Raw genomic sequence first — 18,364 nt, forward strand, 5'->3', positions numbered from 1 at the left:
CAATCGGCTTTGGTCTTTCACGTAATGCCAAATGGTGGCATAAAAGATTACAACAGGTTTGGTCCTGCAAACTTCCACTTAGCCAACAAATATTTCTATGGAGACTCATGCTTGGTGTTATTCCTTTCGGCCAACTCTTGGCCCGTCGCTATATCGCTCCTGCTTTATGCCACAGATGTTTGGCACCCAGGGGATCCTTGCTTCATCTCTTCTAGAATTGCCATGTCACTTGCGACTTCTGGGATAATAACCTTACAATAGATTACCTCAAAAGGGGTCTTCCCCATGGAGTTATGGACGGTATTGTTGTAAGTAAACTCCACCAATAGAAGATATCTTTCTCACCTAGCCTTCTGACCAGCTACATAACATTTCAGTATTTCTTAAATAGTGGAATTGGCTATTTCACTTTGCCCATTAGACTGGGGATGAAAAGAATAAGAAAATTCCATCTTAGTTCCCATATTCTCAAACAAGCGCTCCAAAATGTGTTGGTCATTTTGGGATCTCTATCATTGACTATGGACTTAGGCATACCAGGACTTGTGCTAAAAATAGCTTTGCCATATGATTAGCTTTGATGGTTTTTCGAACAGGTATAAAATGTGCTTGTTTGCTGTATCCATGATAGTCCAGATCCCATCATTTCCCTATTTCGACCTCGGGAGTAAAAAATAAAATCCATTGCTATGCTCTCCTAAGGTGCCTATGGTACTAGAAGAGGCATCAATAGTCCAGGTGTCTTATGTGTGCCATATTTCACTTTCTGACAAACAAGGCATTCAGAAACAAATTGATGAATATCCATGCGCATACCTGGCTACAAGAAGTACCTCTCCAAAGCCTTTGTAGGGGAGGCAATTCCTCTGGCGGAGCATGAAACTCCTCCATAATTATCAGCCTTAAATTTCTGGTAACACACAAGTAATCACCTTGTTCAGGTAATTTCTGGTAATTTCTGGTAACACACAAGTAACCATCTTTTAGAGAATAATGGCTGGTTGGCTCACCCGCTTGCAATTGTTGCATAGTCTCCTCAAAGTCTGGGCCTTGTGCATGCTGGCCTGCATTTGTTCAGATCTTGATGATAACCAATAGTAACATTGTTTACCTGGGGCCTTCAAGATAGGGTATCCGCCACTCTGTTTTGCAATCGTGTCGTGTGAAAAATCTGAAAATGAAACATAGACAAAAAGGTTGCCCAATTCATGTGCTTTTCAGAGAGTTAGGTCAGGGTCAAGAAATACTTAAGCCTTTGATGGTTAGTCTTGACAATGAAATCAGCCCCTAGAAGATAATGTTTCCAGATGGTCATAGCATGAATAACAGCCAGTAATTCTTTTTCATAAATCTACAATTGTTTTGAGCATCGCAACCTCCTACTTTTTGTGGGCCACCACGTGCCCCTCCTGATGCAGAGCAGCTCCAATACAATCCCCACATGCATTGCGGCCCACATCAAACGGTTTATATAAATCTGAAATAACAAGAATGGGTTTAGTGGTTAACTTCCCTTAGGAGTATTGAAAGCTGTTTTTTAACATTCGCCCCCTAAAAATATTATTTTTCTTAGTCAGATCATGGAGTGGCGCTGCAATATCAGCAAAATGTCGGATAAACCGTCTGTAATAAGAACATAACCCTATAAAATTGCATACTTCATGTACGGTTCTCAGCTCATGCCATTCTTGTATAGCTTGGATCTTTGCAAGATCCATCTACACACCATCCTTAGAAATGATACGACTGAGATAATGAATCATTTCGATGATAGATTTGCTTTTCTTACCATTTACATAAGCTTATAATTGCGTAGTCCTTGGAAAATTGTGGGTCGATGCTGCCTATGCTCATCCGTTGATTGAGAGAACACAATGATATCATCCAATAAAGTCCCTCTCTCTCTCTCTCTCTCTCTCTCTCTCTCTCTCTCTGGTCTTGTTGGTTGTGGGGAGATAGAGATTAGGAGGTGGAGGGTCCAAGGCGGTGAGGAGGGAGAGGAGGGTAAGGTTAGGAGGTGGATGCGGAAGCGATGGAGGGGGGGAGGGGGGGGAGGGCGGTGGAGGGGGGGAGGAGGGGAAGTGGAGGAGGGGGAAGGCAGTGGAGGGGGGTAGCAGAGGAAGGGGAGGAGGTAGAGGTTAGGAGGTGGAGGGGAAGGCGATGGAGGGGAGAGGCAGTGAATGGAGGGATTGAGGGGAAGGGGAGTGAGTTAGAGGTTAGGAGGTGGAGGGGAAGGCGGTGGAGGGTAGAGGCGGTGACCGGAGGGAGGGGGAGGTGGCGAGTGAGGTAGAGGTTAGGAGAGTGTCTCTATGGCTTGAATATCCTGTCATCCTCCTAAAAGATGCAGGTACATTAGTCAATCCAAAAGACATAACCAGAAATTCACACAACCCAAAAGTGGTATGGAAGGCCATCTTATGTATATCCTGTGGATCTATGCGGATCTAATGATATCTGCATTTGAGGAAATCTTGCGAAAAACTGCAGCACCTCCTAGACAGTTGAGGACATTGTCAATGCAGGGAATGGGAAACCGGCTCTTAATGGTCATCTTGTTCAACACATGGTAAATTAACACACATGCAGAAAGAACCATTTCTTTTTTTGAACCAAGAAGACTAGGGAACAAAAGGGTGATGAGCTGGGCTGAATCAGCCCTTTTGATAAAAGAATATGCACCTGAGCCATTATTTCCTCTGTTTGCAATCCACTCACCCTATAAGGTGGTTAGTTGGGTGGTGCACTCCCTGGAATAAGATCAATAGTATGATCTTTGGGTCTTTCAGGGGGCAGCTCACTTGGAAGGGTATCTGACAAGCAATCTCTAAAAGTTTCAAGAAACTGAAAATTACTTTTCTTATCTATCTCTTTAACAAAAACCATATATGCAAAAATTGAAAATTTTATTCAATAATTAGGGTGACGGGAACTGAATTTCCGCGGAACACCTAATTTGCATCTAAAGCTCTTTCGAGCTCCTCTGTCTTGATTCCAAGTCGCAAAAAATTATCTGTAGCACTTGGAAAAAAAAGAATCAAGGCATTCCGGTCTCCCATTTTGTCCTCAGAGAGACAAAAATCTATGGCCTCCGGATCGGCTGCTCTTCCCAAAACATCTGGGATACCTCCCACTATAGGCCTCAGTGGTTCCTATGGTCTTTTCTGCTCCCTGAGACCCGAAGGCTTTTCGGGGCACTGGGTAGCCACATGCCCTTCTTCTCCACATTGGACACATCTCCCTTGCTAAGTCTTGATCTACTCAAGCGTAAAGCGAGCTCTTCTCTTATAGAGCCTCTAGTTTTGGTTCTAGTTTCCCCTCAGCTACTGAGGCTGAAACCTTTTCTTTTCGAATTGGAATGGCTGGAAATGCTTCCGCTCTAACACAAACCTGCTCCTTTCTGGGATATTTTTGTTCTCCTTTTGGTACGAAGGTGGATCCTTCATATTCAGCATAAATGCAATTTTTGCTAGATGCATGAGGTCATGAAGTGTTGAATCCTTGATCGAATCCATAGCAACTCGAATATTTGGTGGCAATCCTGTCCGATACTTCCCAAATCCTCTTTCACAGGCTGCAGTTTCAACAACATCGGATATTTCTCTTCCATGGTTGTGTTCCTACCGATTGCAACAGGCTGCAGTCTCAACAACATGGGATATTTCTCTTGCATGGTTGTGTTCCTACCGATTGCAACCCATGTGTTTCGCAAGTCCTTCCTTTCCATTCATATGGAGCTTGAACCTCGAAATATTGATATTCCCTCTTAACACATATCTTGTCCACTAGAGCTTCAAGAACATTCCACTTACCATCAGCTTCTTTCATCACAAAAGTTAGTCAATTGTTCCACATGATCAAATCCACAATCCTTTAGTTCTGAACCGGGAGGAAAAGAACATGGTGCTAAGGCTTTGAAGTAGTCCTCTATTTGCAAATCTATCAGGTAGATTTTGGATGATACAAAATGCAAATGATCTTGAACTGTTTCTGCAGTATTGTAATCAGATCCATCCATTTCCCTTCTAATAGTAGTGTTTCTATACATGTTGCCTCGAAGTTATGCTCGCAGTGCAGCAAGATGCGCCCCTAGAGGTCTATAATCAGGAATAATATGATATCCCTTGCTATCCAGCGTTGTAGCATTCATGTAAACTGTAAACTGTAGGATCATCTATAAAATTGCACCTCAATTCCTCTTATGTCTTCATCTACGAAGCCGGTGATTGCTGTTATATCAACCAAAATGGCTTGGGTGGAAAACTTTACTGAATACAGCCAAATTTTGCAAGATATCTACCATGAAGTGAATTCTATAAATGAAATGAAAATTACAAAAAGTTTCAAATTGTGTCACATTCTCCTTTAAAAATTGAAGCAATGCCTCTAATGATTCACCTACTTTGTAAACAGTCACATGTCTAGACACTCAGCCACCTAATTTTGTTGATTCTGCTTGTGTGCAAAGTGGCACAACCAAACTCCATCTCTAAATTTTTTAGTGATAAGGCCCTAATACCATTCTTACTGAACATTGCAACAATCATATTCATAAATGCATGGATGCCTTGTGCATACAGTGGGATATGTGCTAGCAACTAGATGACAAGTCATGAGCACGGAGCAACACAAGGATTAATCTTCCCCACAAAGCCTATCCTCAGAAGGAACTTCACTTACGTGGGAAAATAGACTAGCAATGCAGAAACAAGCTTGAAGAAAACTGCACTCGCAATGCTCCCTTAGGATGTGGCCAGGATGCAACGTACCTGCCGGGACTTCACTTGGGACATGGTAGCTTGATTGATAGAGGGAAGACATGATTTCCCATTGAGATGGTCTCTCCAACATATAGCAAAGATGGTTTGAGCATCATTCTGGACTCGATCTCCCGAGAGACCTGTGTTCTCTCAAGAGGACGGTGCCTAGGAGATAGTAGCCGCCAACATCACAGTCTGGAATATTTGAGTACTATTGTCTAGTACAGTGAAAGGGGTTTGTCTTGCATATATCCCTGTCAACATATGGCATGGTACCGTCTACACCCTACCGGCCACATGGGAGCAGGGTATGGTAAGAAGATTACCAAAAGGTGTAAGCGTTTCTGCAAGACATGCCTACATGCAATTTTTAACGTTCTCACGGATTGAGGAATCCGCTGGTTGTATAACCTCCTACCTGCACCTATTTCTGAGACACTCTAGGAATTGAGGTGGGTCCTGAGGTAGCATAACATTCAGATACCCCTTTCAATTGCTGATTTGCTCAATTTCAAATAGAAGGTTCTTTTCTTTGTTGGGGGGAGGGGGGGGGGAGGAACATGTGAAAGTGTGGAAAAGCCCATGGATTGCTGATTTTCTCAATTTCAAATAGAAGGTTCTTTTTTTTGGGGGGGGGGGACCATGTGAAAGTGTGGAAAATCTGTTAAGAGCCCAGATATTTATTGGAAATAAGATCAATGAAATGGACCAAATTAGAAGGGATATAGTGCGAGGGATGGATTTTCAAATAGAAGGTTCTTGTTTTTGGGGGGGGGGGGACCATGTGAAAGTGTGGAAAATCTGTTAAGAGCCCAGATATTTATTGGAAATAAGATCAATGAAATGGACCAAATTAGAAGGGATATAGTAGGCACAATTTTTAACAGTCTTTCAGAAAGGATTCTGCCTGGAGTGAATTTGTGCACTTTTTCTTGGCCAATTTCTTCATAATGCAACCTTGTGGCAAGCAAAATTTTCATGCCAAATCTTCTAACTGCTCAGAAAACTTTGGATCATTTTGCTGCAGGAGTTCATTCGTTCAGATCGGATGCGAAGAAGATACTGGGCCAGAAGTTATGCAGGCTGGACACGCTTTATTTCTGCTCAGCCAGGGCCAACGCACCGAGCTCTTGCACAGCTAGAGGCAAGGGGATATATTGGTGGCATCATCACTCAAAACGTAGATAGGTCAGCATGGTTTTCTGAATTTCAGCTCAAGTGTCTTGAACGTTTGTTTCCATCATTCTTTATGGCAGGTATATCCTTAATCCCTCTGGTTTAAAGAAGACCCTCCAGATTCCCATTTGTGTGTGCAGGTTGCATCATAGTGCAGGCAGCAGTCCTCTTGAACTTCATGGAACAACACATGAAGTAATCTGCTTGGATTGTGGTCACCTTACAAGCCGGCATCAGTTTCAAGATAAAGTTAAATTATTGAATCCAGAGGTGCTTCTGACATGCTTGCATATCTTTGCTTCAATGTTCAAATTCAAATCGCCTTGCTCTCATCCCGAAAGTCTTATATTGTTGTAATTTTCCATGTATACTAAAGTCATCGACAACATCATGATGTATGGCACTCCGCATGTTCAAAATGCTCATTGTAAGATAATCTTCAAGAGTACAAGAATGACTATTCTATTTGATCACCATGTTAACTATGTATCATGTAACCCCCAAACCAAACATTTCATTGTAGAGGACTTTCCTTATGTTTGCTTGAAAACCACTGCAGTTTTCATAATTTGTCTGTAGGGAAACATAGTGAAAATACTGCAAAGGAGTGACTGTGCTCAGATAAGTGGTCTATTGTAAGCCATCAATGTAGCAGGAATGACTGAAATTCATATACATTCAACCACAAGGCGAAAATTATGAAAGGGAGAGACACGTTTTTCAAAGTCAAAGTTATGTCAATTGGTATGCAGTAGACAGCACTAGCTGTCTCAATGGTAGTTTGCAGCTGTAGATTGGGGTTGTCTTTGTTTTAAGTAAGCTGCGATCTTTTTTCTTTCTTGCAGTATCTTTATTTAGCAGATTTCACAACTCAGAAATGCACAAAACCCCTAGCTCCAGCCAAGTGTGAAGATCTCAAACTCATCATTAAGATCTGATGGAGCATAGCTCACATAAGGACATGTCCATGGAGCAATTACGATATATCTTAAGGGAATAAGACTGACAAGTGTTTAGAGATGTTTTTTCCAAAGACAGTCTTCATCTCTTTGTTTTTCCTTTTTACCCAGAAAGAAGGACTACTTATACTATGCTTGCAAATTCCATATAATATCAGCTATCCAGAAGGACACCGACAAAAGTAAAAGCTGGCTATTTTAGTCTGCTCTTGGAGTTCCAGCTCAGTACATAACATAACCTAGGAGTAGCCCAGCAGCAAATCCCTTGATCTATGAAAATGTAGAAAGTGCATGCAGGCTAAACCTTTCAGAAACTCATTTGCATATGATGTTTTGAGGTTCTCTTTTCCCGACAAAAATCATGTTCTGTAAGAATGTGAAAACAATGCAAGAGTCAGCTATCCATAAGGGACTGGAATCAACATCCACTATAGCATCTCCCATAGTTTGACCCTTTCAACACAATTAGGGGGAAATTACATTCCAGAGTCATCAAGGAAATGTAGTGAATTTTGATGATAGAGACATATCAATACTATGCTTTGTTTCCCTAAACAATTTCCTCATTGTCTCATGAATGTAAATAGCATCATAGCTTAAAGCATCATCATTGACATAGGTATTTTAGCGGTCTTGAGTGACATGAAATCTAGCATTATTTAGGGTAGCAACCTCTATTCATCATATGCTAATGAGAGTCACCCTATGATTTTTCTCTTTCACACTTGCTTGATTATATTGAACTCATTAAACAAGTTTATATGTGGTATGAGAAAGGGTGGTCAGCTATCTATAGTTTCGCTATGATAGCCCTTCTTAAAGTGTCCTAATGGGTCAATTTTGTTAAAATTATGTTCATCTATCCCCAAAGATGTACTTTTCAATCTATCCAAACTCAAATCTCTTAGGAACATTGGATCAACTCTCTACCATTCTCATCAAACTCTATATTGGGTTCAAGGGTTTACCTCACAGTCACTTATCCCTCTCCTCTCTATCCATGACTCCTTCCATCAAAGTGTCAAAAGACATTTGGGATTGGCATGTACTAGTGAATTATTGTACTGAGAGTATGACTTACCTTTTTTAAGCTATTGACTACGATTTGGGATAAAGCATGCATTATAACACAATATTTCTAAGAAACATCTTAGTTATTTCAAAGAGGAAGGGGCTGAGAGTCTGTCCATCATCAACAAGATTTCCAAACTTAAAATAACGGTTCTCCTAATAAATGCACTAGATTTGGAAAAGCTTTTTGTCTCAATCTTGTCTTCTCAAGAGCAGATCTGATCGGCCATCCAGATTGGTCAGACTGCTGGTCTGTGAGGTTGGGACTCGGGACTGGGTCGGCCAGACAAGCCTGGTTAGCCAGAAAAGAAGACCTCTAGCCCTCTATATAAACAGCCCTGTGGTGGGTTAGAACATACAGCAGTTTGTCCTTTTGCGAGGTGCATGTTAAGCAATTGCCAGAAAGTATTTTGGCACTCCCAGGGTGCCTCCATAGGCACCAGCAGTGAGAATATCAAGCAGCCCTATGCTTGGTGTAGACAACATCATAGATGCATAGAGCTACCGCAGCAAGGGAGCTGAAGAGGTATTTCGGGCTCCTCCCTAAGCTGTTGAATACCTTGTTTCAGAGGCATGTGACAGACTCAGAAAGAGGAGTATTGGCAGCACGTGGAGAGCTTAGATCTAGCATCAGCGGGGTGGCATCATGCTGTCAATATGGTGAAGGTTGACAGGTTCCTTTGTGCAATTCACTCTTGCAATTCTCCAATTGTGCATGCTCTCCTCTCTCCATTTCTTTTCAAACATTTTTAATGAGATTTCAAAAGCTTGTACCATTACTTGTGGCATTTGTCGTTAATCTTTAAATTGCATATTTCGGTTGCTAGATGTCAAAGCGGTTTTGTTATGAGTTTGCATTGAGAGATTCCTTGGAATGTGGGACTGTGGTATTTCGTTGCTTGGGTGTGGGGGATATACCTGCTGCCACTGTTATTCTTTTAGATTTTGCTCAAATAGAAACCCTCATTTACGGGTCCTTAATATTTTCCCATTTTGCATTTTTTGGGTCGAATCTGTTTGTATGATTTATTTCCTTTTAAAATGCAAAATATTATCTTTTTCGATAGAAGTTATTTACTTAAATCCAAACTAACTTTCAATTGATGAAATTACAAATGATCAAAAGGATCTTGGTATTGCAGTGGTCATTTGCTGTGGAGGCTCTGGAAAATGGTGATGCGGGCTCAAATGTTGGTATGCAGCAACGACCAGATGGCGATATAGAGATAGATGAGAGTTTCTGGGAATCCAACTTTCAAATCCCTGCCTGTGAACAGTGTGGTGGAATACTAAAACCTGATGTGAGTCCCAGGATGAAACTGAACAAGGTTTTTAATATCTGGCTTGAGACTAATGCAGATGGTGTGTTCTTCAAAGTACACCTGCTGATGATTTCAAGAGTGTAATTAATATTTATTCAAATCTTAGTTCTTAGCATTGCTTCTAAATTTATAAAATAGAAGTACGCTCTTGTTTCCTTTTAGGAAATTTTTTCTTGAGAAAATTTATTCTTCAATTGGAACCTATCTAACCTTCACAATCTTTATCTCACAACCCAAAGAGAACTTGTAAGAGATGTGAGCTGCCTTGATAGACTTCTAGTGAGCCTTCTTTCTAGTTTTCATTGTTTTTTGTTGTTGATATGCAATCTATCTACATTTCATAGGTTGTGTTCTTTGGAGATAACATTCCAAAGTCGAGAGTGGACAAAGCACTAGCGATGGTAACCAGTGCTGATAGACTTCTTGTAGTGGGATCATCCCTAATGGTTTTATCTGCCTTTCGACTTGCCAAGTAAGTTGTTAACCGTTTTCTTTTGACTGAAAGGTGATATGCTTCCCTTCCTTTAATATTTTCCCTGCATGTTTCAAATAAGGGCTGATAAAAGTTCTTAGAAAGTGGGAAGTTCATCTTAGAATTGTCATAATCAGAGGTTTTTATACATCCACAAATTTGCTAGTCTCCAAGCGGAGGTGACACTCAACTCAATTCCTTTTCTATACCTCCCATCTTTCTGTAGTGAGACTTTTGAAAATATTTAAGATTACCTGAATAATTAACCTTATGATATAACTCAAATCTGGTTTTTAAATGTGCATCGCTCCAGAGCAGCACATGAAAAGGAGATTCCTCTGGCTATTGTAAATATTGGCTCTACTAGAGCTGATCATTTGGCTTCTTTGAAGATTGAGTCTCGCAGTGGGGAGGTACGTCTGTTGAACCTATATGCTGACCTCTATGTACAATTGCAACAATTAAGAGCAGATAATCCCTTGATTGAAACACAGACCTTCAATGAAAATTTGAATTTCAGGTTTATGAACCCTTTAAATGTCAAAAGTTGAGAAGGGTTGGCATCTTCGATAGTTAATGAGATCTAGAATATAAAGATATGAAGCATCTGTCATATGTAAATATGAAGGTACTGAAGATGATGCCTAAAGACACTCAAAATTAATTAGAACGTGCATTCAGACACCTTCTATTGATCCTTGCATCTCAAAATTGTTCCCTCACATTTTATGACATGTGGTGATGCAGATTTTATCGAGGGTGTTAGATATGGGATCTCTATGTATTCCTGTTTCTTAATCATGTGATTCTGGATTCAAGCGGCCATTGACATACATATTTGATGTGTCACTTCATCAGTGACCAATCTAATCTGCTTTGTTTTAATAAAACCTCTGTATTTATCTGATAGGATTTTGAAGATATGTATCAATTATTTCTGTTCCTATTCTTGATCAGACATGTGTCTCACGCTTCAGGACTTTTTCTCTGTATAAGTAAAATATTCCATTCCAAGTCATTTATAAATACAAGGAGAAAAGGAGATCTATTCCATCCTTACAAGTGTCCATGCTGATACAAGGGGGTGGTTCCTAGTCACACCTCATCGGTCAGTTGGATCTACTTTAAAAGCAGAACAATCCTACACCCCTAATGGTCAAAACTTGTACATCAGATGTACTGCCTTCTGAACGCTTGGATAATGGAAACTCTCTTCTCCAGTGTCTGTACATCCAAACACTTCAAATCAGGCAATGACTTAAATCAAGGGCAAGGACTTTTCTGGAATTTCAAAAGTACAGTGGACCTCACTAAAGACAGGGTTTTGGTGTATTTTCTCCAAATTAGCTCTATTTCTCAACACATGGTACTATAGATATATTATAATAGCTTCCTGTAAGATGGTTGCTAGTAAACACAGAGTAGGAACATTTGATTTCAACTTGAGTCCACTGGCTTCACTAAGCAAGACATGATCGACCCGTTGCTTGCTGCTATTATTTAAACTGTGTAACAGACAGCAGAATCTGTAATGTGATTTCCCTGAAGTGTTAATACAAGCATGCTAAAAGAGAAAAATATGTTCTTAAAGTATTTATGGTTGAATAAGATTATGAGGATTGCATTCCATAGCTTCATCTTTTCCCCTAGCCCCCCACTCTGTCTTTTCCCAGTGTAAGGATATATGCTTCATCTTTTCAAGTGTTTTTCATGCATCTCTTGCAAAAAGATCAACTCAGCATCATGGTCTGTTTCCAACTTCAAAACTCTAACATTGGCATACCTTTGTAACTGATCTATGCCAAGAATGGGCACAACTAAAATACAAAATTCCAGCATAAACTCTTTTCAAGGCCTCATACAAAATCACAAAGAAAAGAAAAGTGGCCATGAGGGTTTGAATAATGTCCTGCCAAATAATAGAGAGGTGTGACTGAGAGGTGAAAGTCTGAGCATCCATAGCCTCCGCACATATGGATCACATATCTGCCCAGCAGTGAGTCTGACAATAACCACCAAACCAGAGAGTGGAAATGCCATGGAGGGTCATTCAGGCTTTGTTCAGGGATTGTTGCATCTTGATAACGTTTCACTTCTTGGGAGGACACACACTGGGCCCAGCAGGATATTGCTGTCTTATTTATTGATTTCGCGGAGGTAAATGATAGAATTAACTGGAGTTTCCTGGAGGGGCCCCTTGCTCCATATCAATTAGACAGGGATGCCCCCTTGCTCCATATCTTTTTCTTTTTGTTGCTGAGGTATGAGCTACTTCTTGTAGGCTCATTGGTGTTACTCTCCAATTAGATATTGAGTTTGCATATGACATGGCAGACATAATCGGGGAGATCACCACGATTTGACTACATTGCCACATACATTGACATGTTCTGCCTAGCCTCAGGTTGACTTGTTAATTGGAATAAATCAAAAGGTATTTGGCCAGGGGTTGTGCATGATACACCGTATTGGGGTGTTGACAGAGCTTTCACTTGGGTTCCCAGAGGCACTTCCACACGATATCTTGGCTTTCAGGTTGGGGTTGATGTGTCTTTGGCTCAGCAATTTGCACCTATGTTGGAGAGTATACGAAGGAAGCTAGCATATCGGAACACTACTACACTTTTCTCGGTTTGTAGAGCACTGGTGCTTATGCAAACAACATTAAATAGGTGAAGACGTTGCTTAGGAATTTCCAGTAAAATGGCTGAATGGACCCCAAAGCTAGAGTATCTTTCTTGTGTGAGATTTCAACTTCAACTTCCATCACTTTAAGATCTAGGGAGCTATCAACCTATCACCAGTCGGTGAGTTCTTGGGTGAGGGAGCCACAAGAAGCGCATCTTCAAGCTTACAAGTGCTTTCATAGAGTAAAGCACAATCTTTGGTGATGGGGAAATGAAAATTTTGGTTCTTAGCTTACAAATTTTGCAAAGCCAAAGCGGTTAGGTCCACAGTAAGGAAGAGACATGGTCTAGTTGTCAGAACAATCACCTAAGAGGTTGGCACATGATTTTTCAATGCAAATTTAGGATTTTAAGCATCATCTTGATGAGTGTATTCTACAAAATGTTTTGTGGCTTGAAAGATTAGGAATTTATGACTGCAATAAGATGGAATCGTGGAAGTAATAGAATAGTTTTGCCACTTGCCAGAAAGTAAGGGGTATTTGACACCCAACATGCCTATCATAGTGCATTTGATCTTTCTCCCTCTGGCTTGTCTTCTTGACGTCTGCTTGGTTTCGTAGCTCTTGGCTTCGTAGCTCCCTAGCATGGCGACACGACTTCTACTCGGTATATTCTCCCTCACCAATTGAGTCCTTTTGAGTTTCCCACACGACTTGAGTCCATAGCGCACAATTGCGCGACCACCTTCGTGACTTTGCATGCATTGCAGACGGCTTCTTTTTCCTTTATGTTAAAAATAATTCTATGTGGGGATATATATATATATATATATATGTATGTATGTATGCATTTATAACTATATTATTGGTGTGCTCACCTTTTTCTAAGGGGTCTTGTTATAAAGTTATAACCAAATTGGTTTTTCATATGCATATTTAGAGACAACTTTGTCTTGTTTATTTCGACGTTTTCTTAATTAAAAGCTTATTTGTTAATGCTCCTTGTGTTTTAATCTTGCCCTATGATTAGTTAACAGTGAAAAATTAATTGCGTATAAAGTTAATGATGGCTCTTTTACCCCTTCTAAGTATAAACCCCGTGTTTTATGCTCATTTGTTACTTAGTCTATTAGCTTCCTTAGGTTGGCTTTTTTAATCTTTTCTTTTTTTATTAATTTCATTAATGTATATGTTTTTTCCCCTGCTCTAATTGTAACCCCCCCTTTTTTTTGGCTCATTATTTACGTGGTCTTTTTGCATCCTTAGGGTGCCTTTTTAACCCCTTCTTTTTTAATAATTCCTGTAATGTATGTTAGTTTAGCTAAACTTTTCTTTTTAAAGTAAATCTCTTCTTAGCTCTTAAGAGCTTTCTTAAAGTAAATTGATTGTCATAATTTTTTACAATCCATGGATCAATTGTTCATGTTAGCATGGGCTTCGAAAAAATGTATGTATTGTGTCTTTAAATTTTGATTTACACTGTATGGTCTAAATATAAGTTTTTCCCAAGCATTTGTTGTACAATTGATTTGATTATTCTAACTCCTTGCTACCCAATTTCTCCTCTCTCTATTAACAAACAAACCCTTTTTATTGATCTTAGCTCCTTGTAATTTTTTCGATAGTCTTAGAAATTGATGCATTTTTTTCTAGAATTCAAAAGGTGTTTCAAGTTCTTAGGTAAAGCGATAACAAGCCAAGGAATATAGGCATTACTTGTCTACCAATTTAAAATGATGATATTCTAATACCTTATTTTTCTTGGATGGTGGCAGGGAAGTGGACCTTGACCTTAGAGCCTGGACTCCATGACGGATTCGACACTTTTTGTACCAATTGTATGTATATTTTATGTGCACCCATAAAATGAAAAATTTATTATCCACTCTTATTTGAGCATCGTTTGCCATGTTGTTAAAAGGTATTATTTTTTTAAACACACATCCAAAACTTATTAACCTTTGGTCGGGTTAACCATGTGTCACGTTGCTAATCCTTGGTTGGATTAGCCACATGGCACATGCCACGTGTCACGTTGCTCTTTAAACTCTTATCTGGTTGTGTAGGAATGAGGATCTTATACGACCTTACTTCAGGAATGACTTATCCCTTCGATAGTTTACTTTTTATTAGAATTGTCATAGCTACACAATCGTGGTGTCTAGTGCATGACTGTCTCCAGATAGTTATAGAAATTCCACTGTGTGTCTTATCCACCTCGAAACAATTATGATATAATCCCCTTTACAAACACTTACAAAGAGGCTTCCTCTTTGGATCTTTTTTTGTGCAGGGCAGGACACCACTTGATGGTTGTCCTGCTCCCATCTTGTGGTGTCTACTTGGGTGAGGGAGGGTACATACACACACTCACATTTTTCTCAATAAAATTTCACTCACACACACACACACACATACTCTCACACACCACACTTTCTAAAAGTCAACTAAATATTTTTATTTATATGATTGACTAAGATAGGATTTTATATTACCTCTACGATTATCTAGAGATTTACTAGATCCTTGGATAAATTGCGCACGTTTTACCTTGATCTTGGGTCTCTTCATTTGTCAGCAACAAGGGATATATTATGGGATATGGTGATACAATTTTTAAAGCATGGGAAGAACCAAGCACTATAGATTATTTGCTTAATATATTCTACTAAGATTATAGGAAGAACCAAGCACTATAGATTATTTGCTTAATATATCCTACAATGCTTACAGACCTTAGGCTTAGTCTCTTACTGCTTGCTACCTATGGTGGGAGTCTTGTGCCTTTGACTCTTCTAGCTATCATCGTGGCTTCTCTACGTGTTGGACTCATCACTTACCCATGGCGACCTCTCAGGTAAGTCACAATACTCACTTCTTTTCCTTTATTGCATGGCGTCTCTTTCGGCATTGGCTCATTCTCCTATTCTACTTTGAACCAGACACCTTACTTCTGCGATCGCCTGGCTCTCTTCGTGGCCGCCTTCATGATCATCCGCCTTCATTTGTTCTCCCGCTTGTCTGGACACTTGTTCTTACTTCGGTGGTTCCTGCCTCGTTTCTTCTTTGTGAAGCTATTGGTTTTGTATGGTGGTTGCTCTGTCATTCGGATATACTTATGGTGTTGACGACTGGCTCTCTTCGTACTTCCTTCTCTTGCCTCCCGCTCTTACGTATTAGACTGGTCGCCAACTTAGTTCCCTAGTCGGATATTCTCCGTCGCTTAGTTGCATTCTTTCTCTGCCATTCAAACCTTACTTCTCAGTTTACCTCCTTTCTTCATAGCATGGCATGTAGTCCTACATTGTTAGCAAAAGGTTACGTTTAGGTACAAAACTTTATGTTATTACAATGTGACGCTTCATTGTGTGCCCAACTCTCTCAGGTCTCCCTCTTCCAAGCTCTCTTATTGGCTTCATCTTGTTGCTTCGGCTTACCTTAGCTACATACGTATTTACTTATAAATATGCTTACTTCTTGATATTGCATCGGATCTGCTCTTTACGGGTCGTAGTGCTTAGCATCTGCTTCCCCCTACTCCAAAATTTCATCAATTCGTTGCTTCCATGCGCTCTACAGCTCCTTCTCTCACTTTATGTGCTGAGCTAGATCATGGAGACTCCTCTCTACTTGTCGTATAATTGGCTGTGCGCAGCTCTTTTCTCCTCTTACTGCACTATGCGACTGTCTTACGTAACTTCACGGTTGTTTTGTACGTAAACTCCTGGTGCTTCTCTTGTTTTCTTGTGCTCTTAATTTCTTCCTTGGTTTTCTATTGGTGCTTACTTCTTTCCATGTGCTTTTCTCCTCTGTTCCTGGGATGTAGATTCCTTCACTTAGTCGGCAGAGTTACTACCCTAATGCTCATGAACTTCTTTATCTGTATGTATATGTATATATTAACATTTCTTTCTTTATACTGTTATGTACCTATCCTTCTATCTATTATTTACTTCTTTCCTTATTTATTTTTCTAGCTTTCTATAAATATTTTTCCTAGTACTTTTTATTAAGCTCTTTGTTTGTTGTGTAAGTGTATGTGTGTGTGTGTATATATATATGGTTTGTTTCTTGCTTTTATGTTAATTTAAGATTTTAGTCTTGCTTTTTTTAATTTGCTCGAGTTTCCTTAATTTTGTCTTAACTTATTTGCCCCCTGACCTTTAACTTTTAATCCTTTTTATGTCATGTAATCAACTAATTAGTAAAATTTATTCAAATAGCTTTTAACATTTATTTGCATTAGTTCTATTTATTATACTTTTCCTTGCTTTGTACTTTTTAATTTATAATTATATATATATGTATAACTTTCTCGATATCTTAAAATCTCTTTTTTTCCTCTTTTGTCTTTAGGTAGCCTCTTATGCTACTACCTTTGAGTTTGATAAAAGGTGTATGATTATAAGAGGATACGTAAAAGTTTTTATTTATATATATTTATTTATATATTCATTGTATCTAATTGGGTACACATTTAACTTGCCTACGATGCATTTTTTGCTTGATTTTGTTAACCTTTTGCCTACATGTTCTTTTAAGAATATATTTAGCTAAAGCTCCCTCTACATGTTACTTCTTTATTTAATGTATTCATTCAATTGCTTTATATAAATTACTCATTATCCTTTACTTTTCCTTATTGAATCAATTAATTCATGCAATTTAATTTATTGCTATATTCAATTTAATCTAACTTGCATTTGTCTTTATTTAAATACTTTATCCCAATCTTTCTATTATCAATGTTTGAAAAATTTATTTTAGACTTAGTTGTTTGGTTTTTTATTTCCTCTTTGGTTTACTACCTAATTTAAATGTTGAGATGGTCTAACCTAAGGGTGTGGTTAACCCCTTTTGATTGTTTGCTTATAAGGGTGTGGAATATCCCCCTTATGATCTCACATACTTTAGCAGTAGTATGCTAGATTTGTGACACCATTATTTTCTAAAATCTACTTGTGAATCTAGATGGATGTCTTTGTTCCTAGGTAAAGCAATAACATGCCAGGGAATACAGGCATTACCTGTCTAGGCTAATTGAGACTATGATGTTCTAACACCTAGTTTTTCTTGAATGGTGGTAGGTAAGTGAGCCCTGACCTCGGAGCTTGGACTACCGGATGGATTCTACACTTTTGTAAACCTACCTTGTTTGGCTGTAATACCTTCGAAATAAAATTATATCTCATTTCTTTTAAATGTTTAAATCTCCATATTTGAATTATTTTTAAATTTTAATTGTTTAGTTTAAGACCAATCTATGACTGAATCGATTGTATGGTTCAATTATTAAGGGGATAATGAATTCTAAACACACACTGCTCTCCCTACTAGCCTTTGGTCAGGCTAGCACCATACAATTGTTTCAGTTTGGTAATGGCTTCTCTTTGCTTTGGTATCCTGTAGTTTCTCTTATCCTTTTATACAGGTTCAGAATCATCTCCTTATCAAGAGGTATTCAATTGATTCTCCTGTCCCCTTATTCAGGGTCGGAGTTGTCTCCTTACCAAAAGGTATCTGGATAACTCTCCTGTGTAATAATATAATTCTTAATGATTGTTTAATAGTTTGAATCCCCTTAATAGGTTAGTCATATGACATCTTATGGTGATTTTTCTTCCTTGATTTACTAACTATTGAATTTGATGTGCAAAGCTTAGATGAAAGTACACTTCGGATACCCTTTTCTATCAAGCCCACTTATGACACTTACTTCATCATCTCCTACAAAACACTTCTATTATACTAGGAAATGTCTTGTAATTTCTCTTGTATCAATTTCTTTGGTCGGGAGTAAGTCCATATGGTGAGCTTACTCCCCACCATGTGGTCTTACTCTCTGGATTGGGGGTAGGCCACACACACACACACACACACACACCACACTTTCTAAAAGTCAACTAAATATTTCTATTTATATGATTGACCAAGATAGGATTTTCTATTACCTCTACGATTATCTAGAGATTTATTAG

The 18,364-nt window shown here is 39.0% G+C and overlaps 1 protein-coding gene across 2 annotated transcripts in view; it reads left to right on the plus strand.

Annotated features, from left to right (window-relative positions):
- The window catches only part of LOC147898758 (NAD-dependent protein deacylase SRT2-like), a 111,605-nt gene extending 100,289 nt beyond the window's left edge, over positions 1-11,316 (plus strand). Inside the window, exons 6-11 of one of the 2 annotated variants that reach the window (XR_015541568.1) lie at positions 5,785-5,945; positions 6,074-6,203; positions 9,106-9,264; positions 9,630-9,757; positions 10,076-10,170; positions 10,505-10,531. Coding sequence is in view for 1 of the 2 variants with exons in the window: in XM_087379529.1 (XP_087235655.1) it covers positions 5,785-5,945; positions 6,074-6,203; positions 9,106-9,264; positions 9,630-9,757; positions 10,071-10,170; positions 10,505-10,555 (729 nt within the window). In the remaining variant the exon portion in view is untranslated. Of the gene's footprint in view, positions 1-5,784; positions 5,946-6,073; positions 6,204-9,105; positions 9,265-9,629; positions 9,758-10,070; positions 10,171-10,504 lie in introns of both variants that reach the window. The other variant, XM_087379529.1, reaches the window with a different exon arrangement.
- The last annotated feature ends 7,048 nt before the right edge of the window (positions 11,317-18,364 follow it).

This window comes from Dipteris shenzhenensis, chromosome 9 (assembly GCF_047967505.1).
Source record: "Dipteris shenzhenensis isolate YYH24624 ecotype China chromosome 9, Dip_SZ_1.0, whole genome shotgun sequence".
In the NCBI taxonomy this organism is placed as follows: domain Eukaryota; kingdom Viridiplantae; phylum Streptophyta; class Polypodiopsida; order Gleicheniales; family Dipteridaceae; genus Dipteris; species Dipteris shenzhenensis.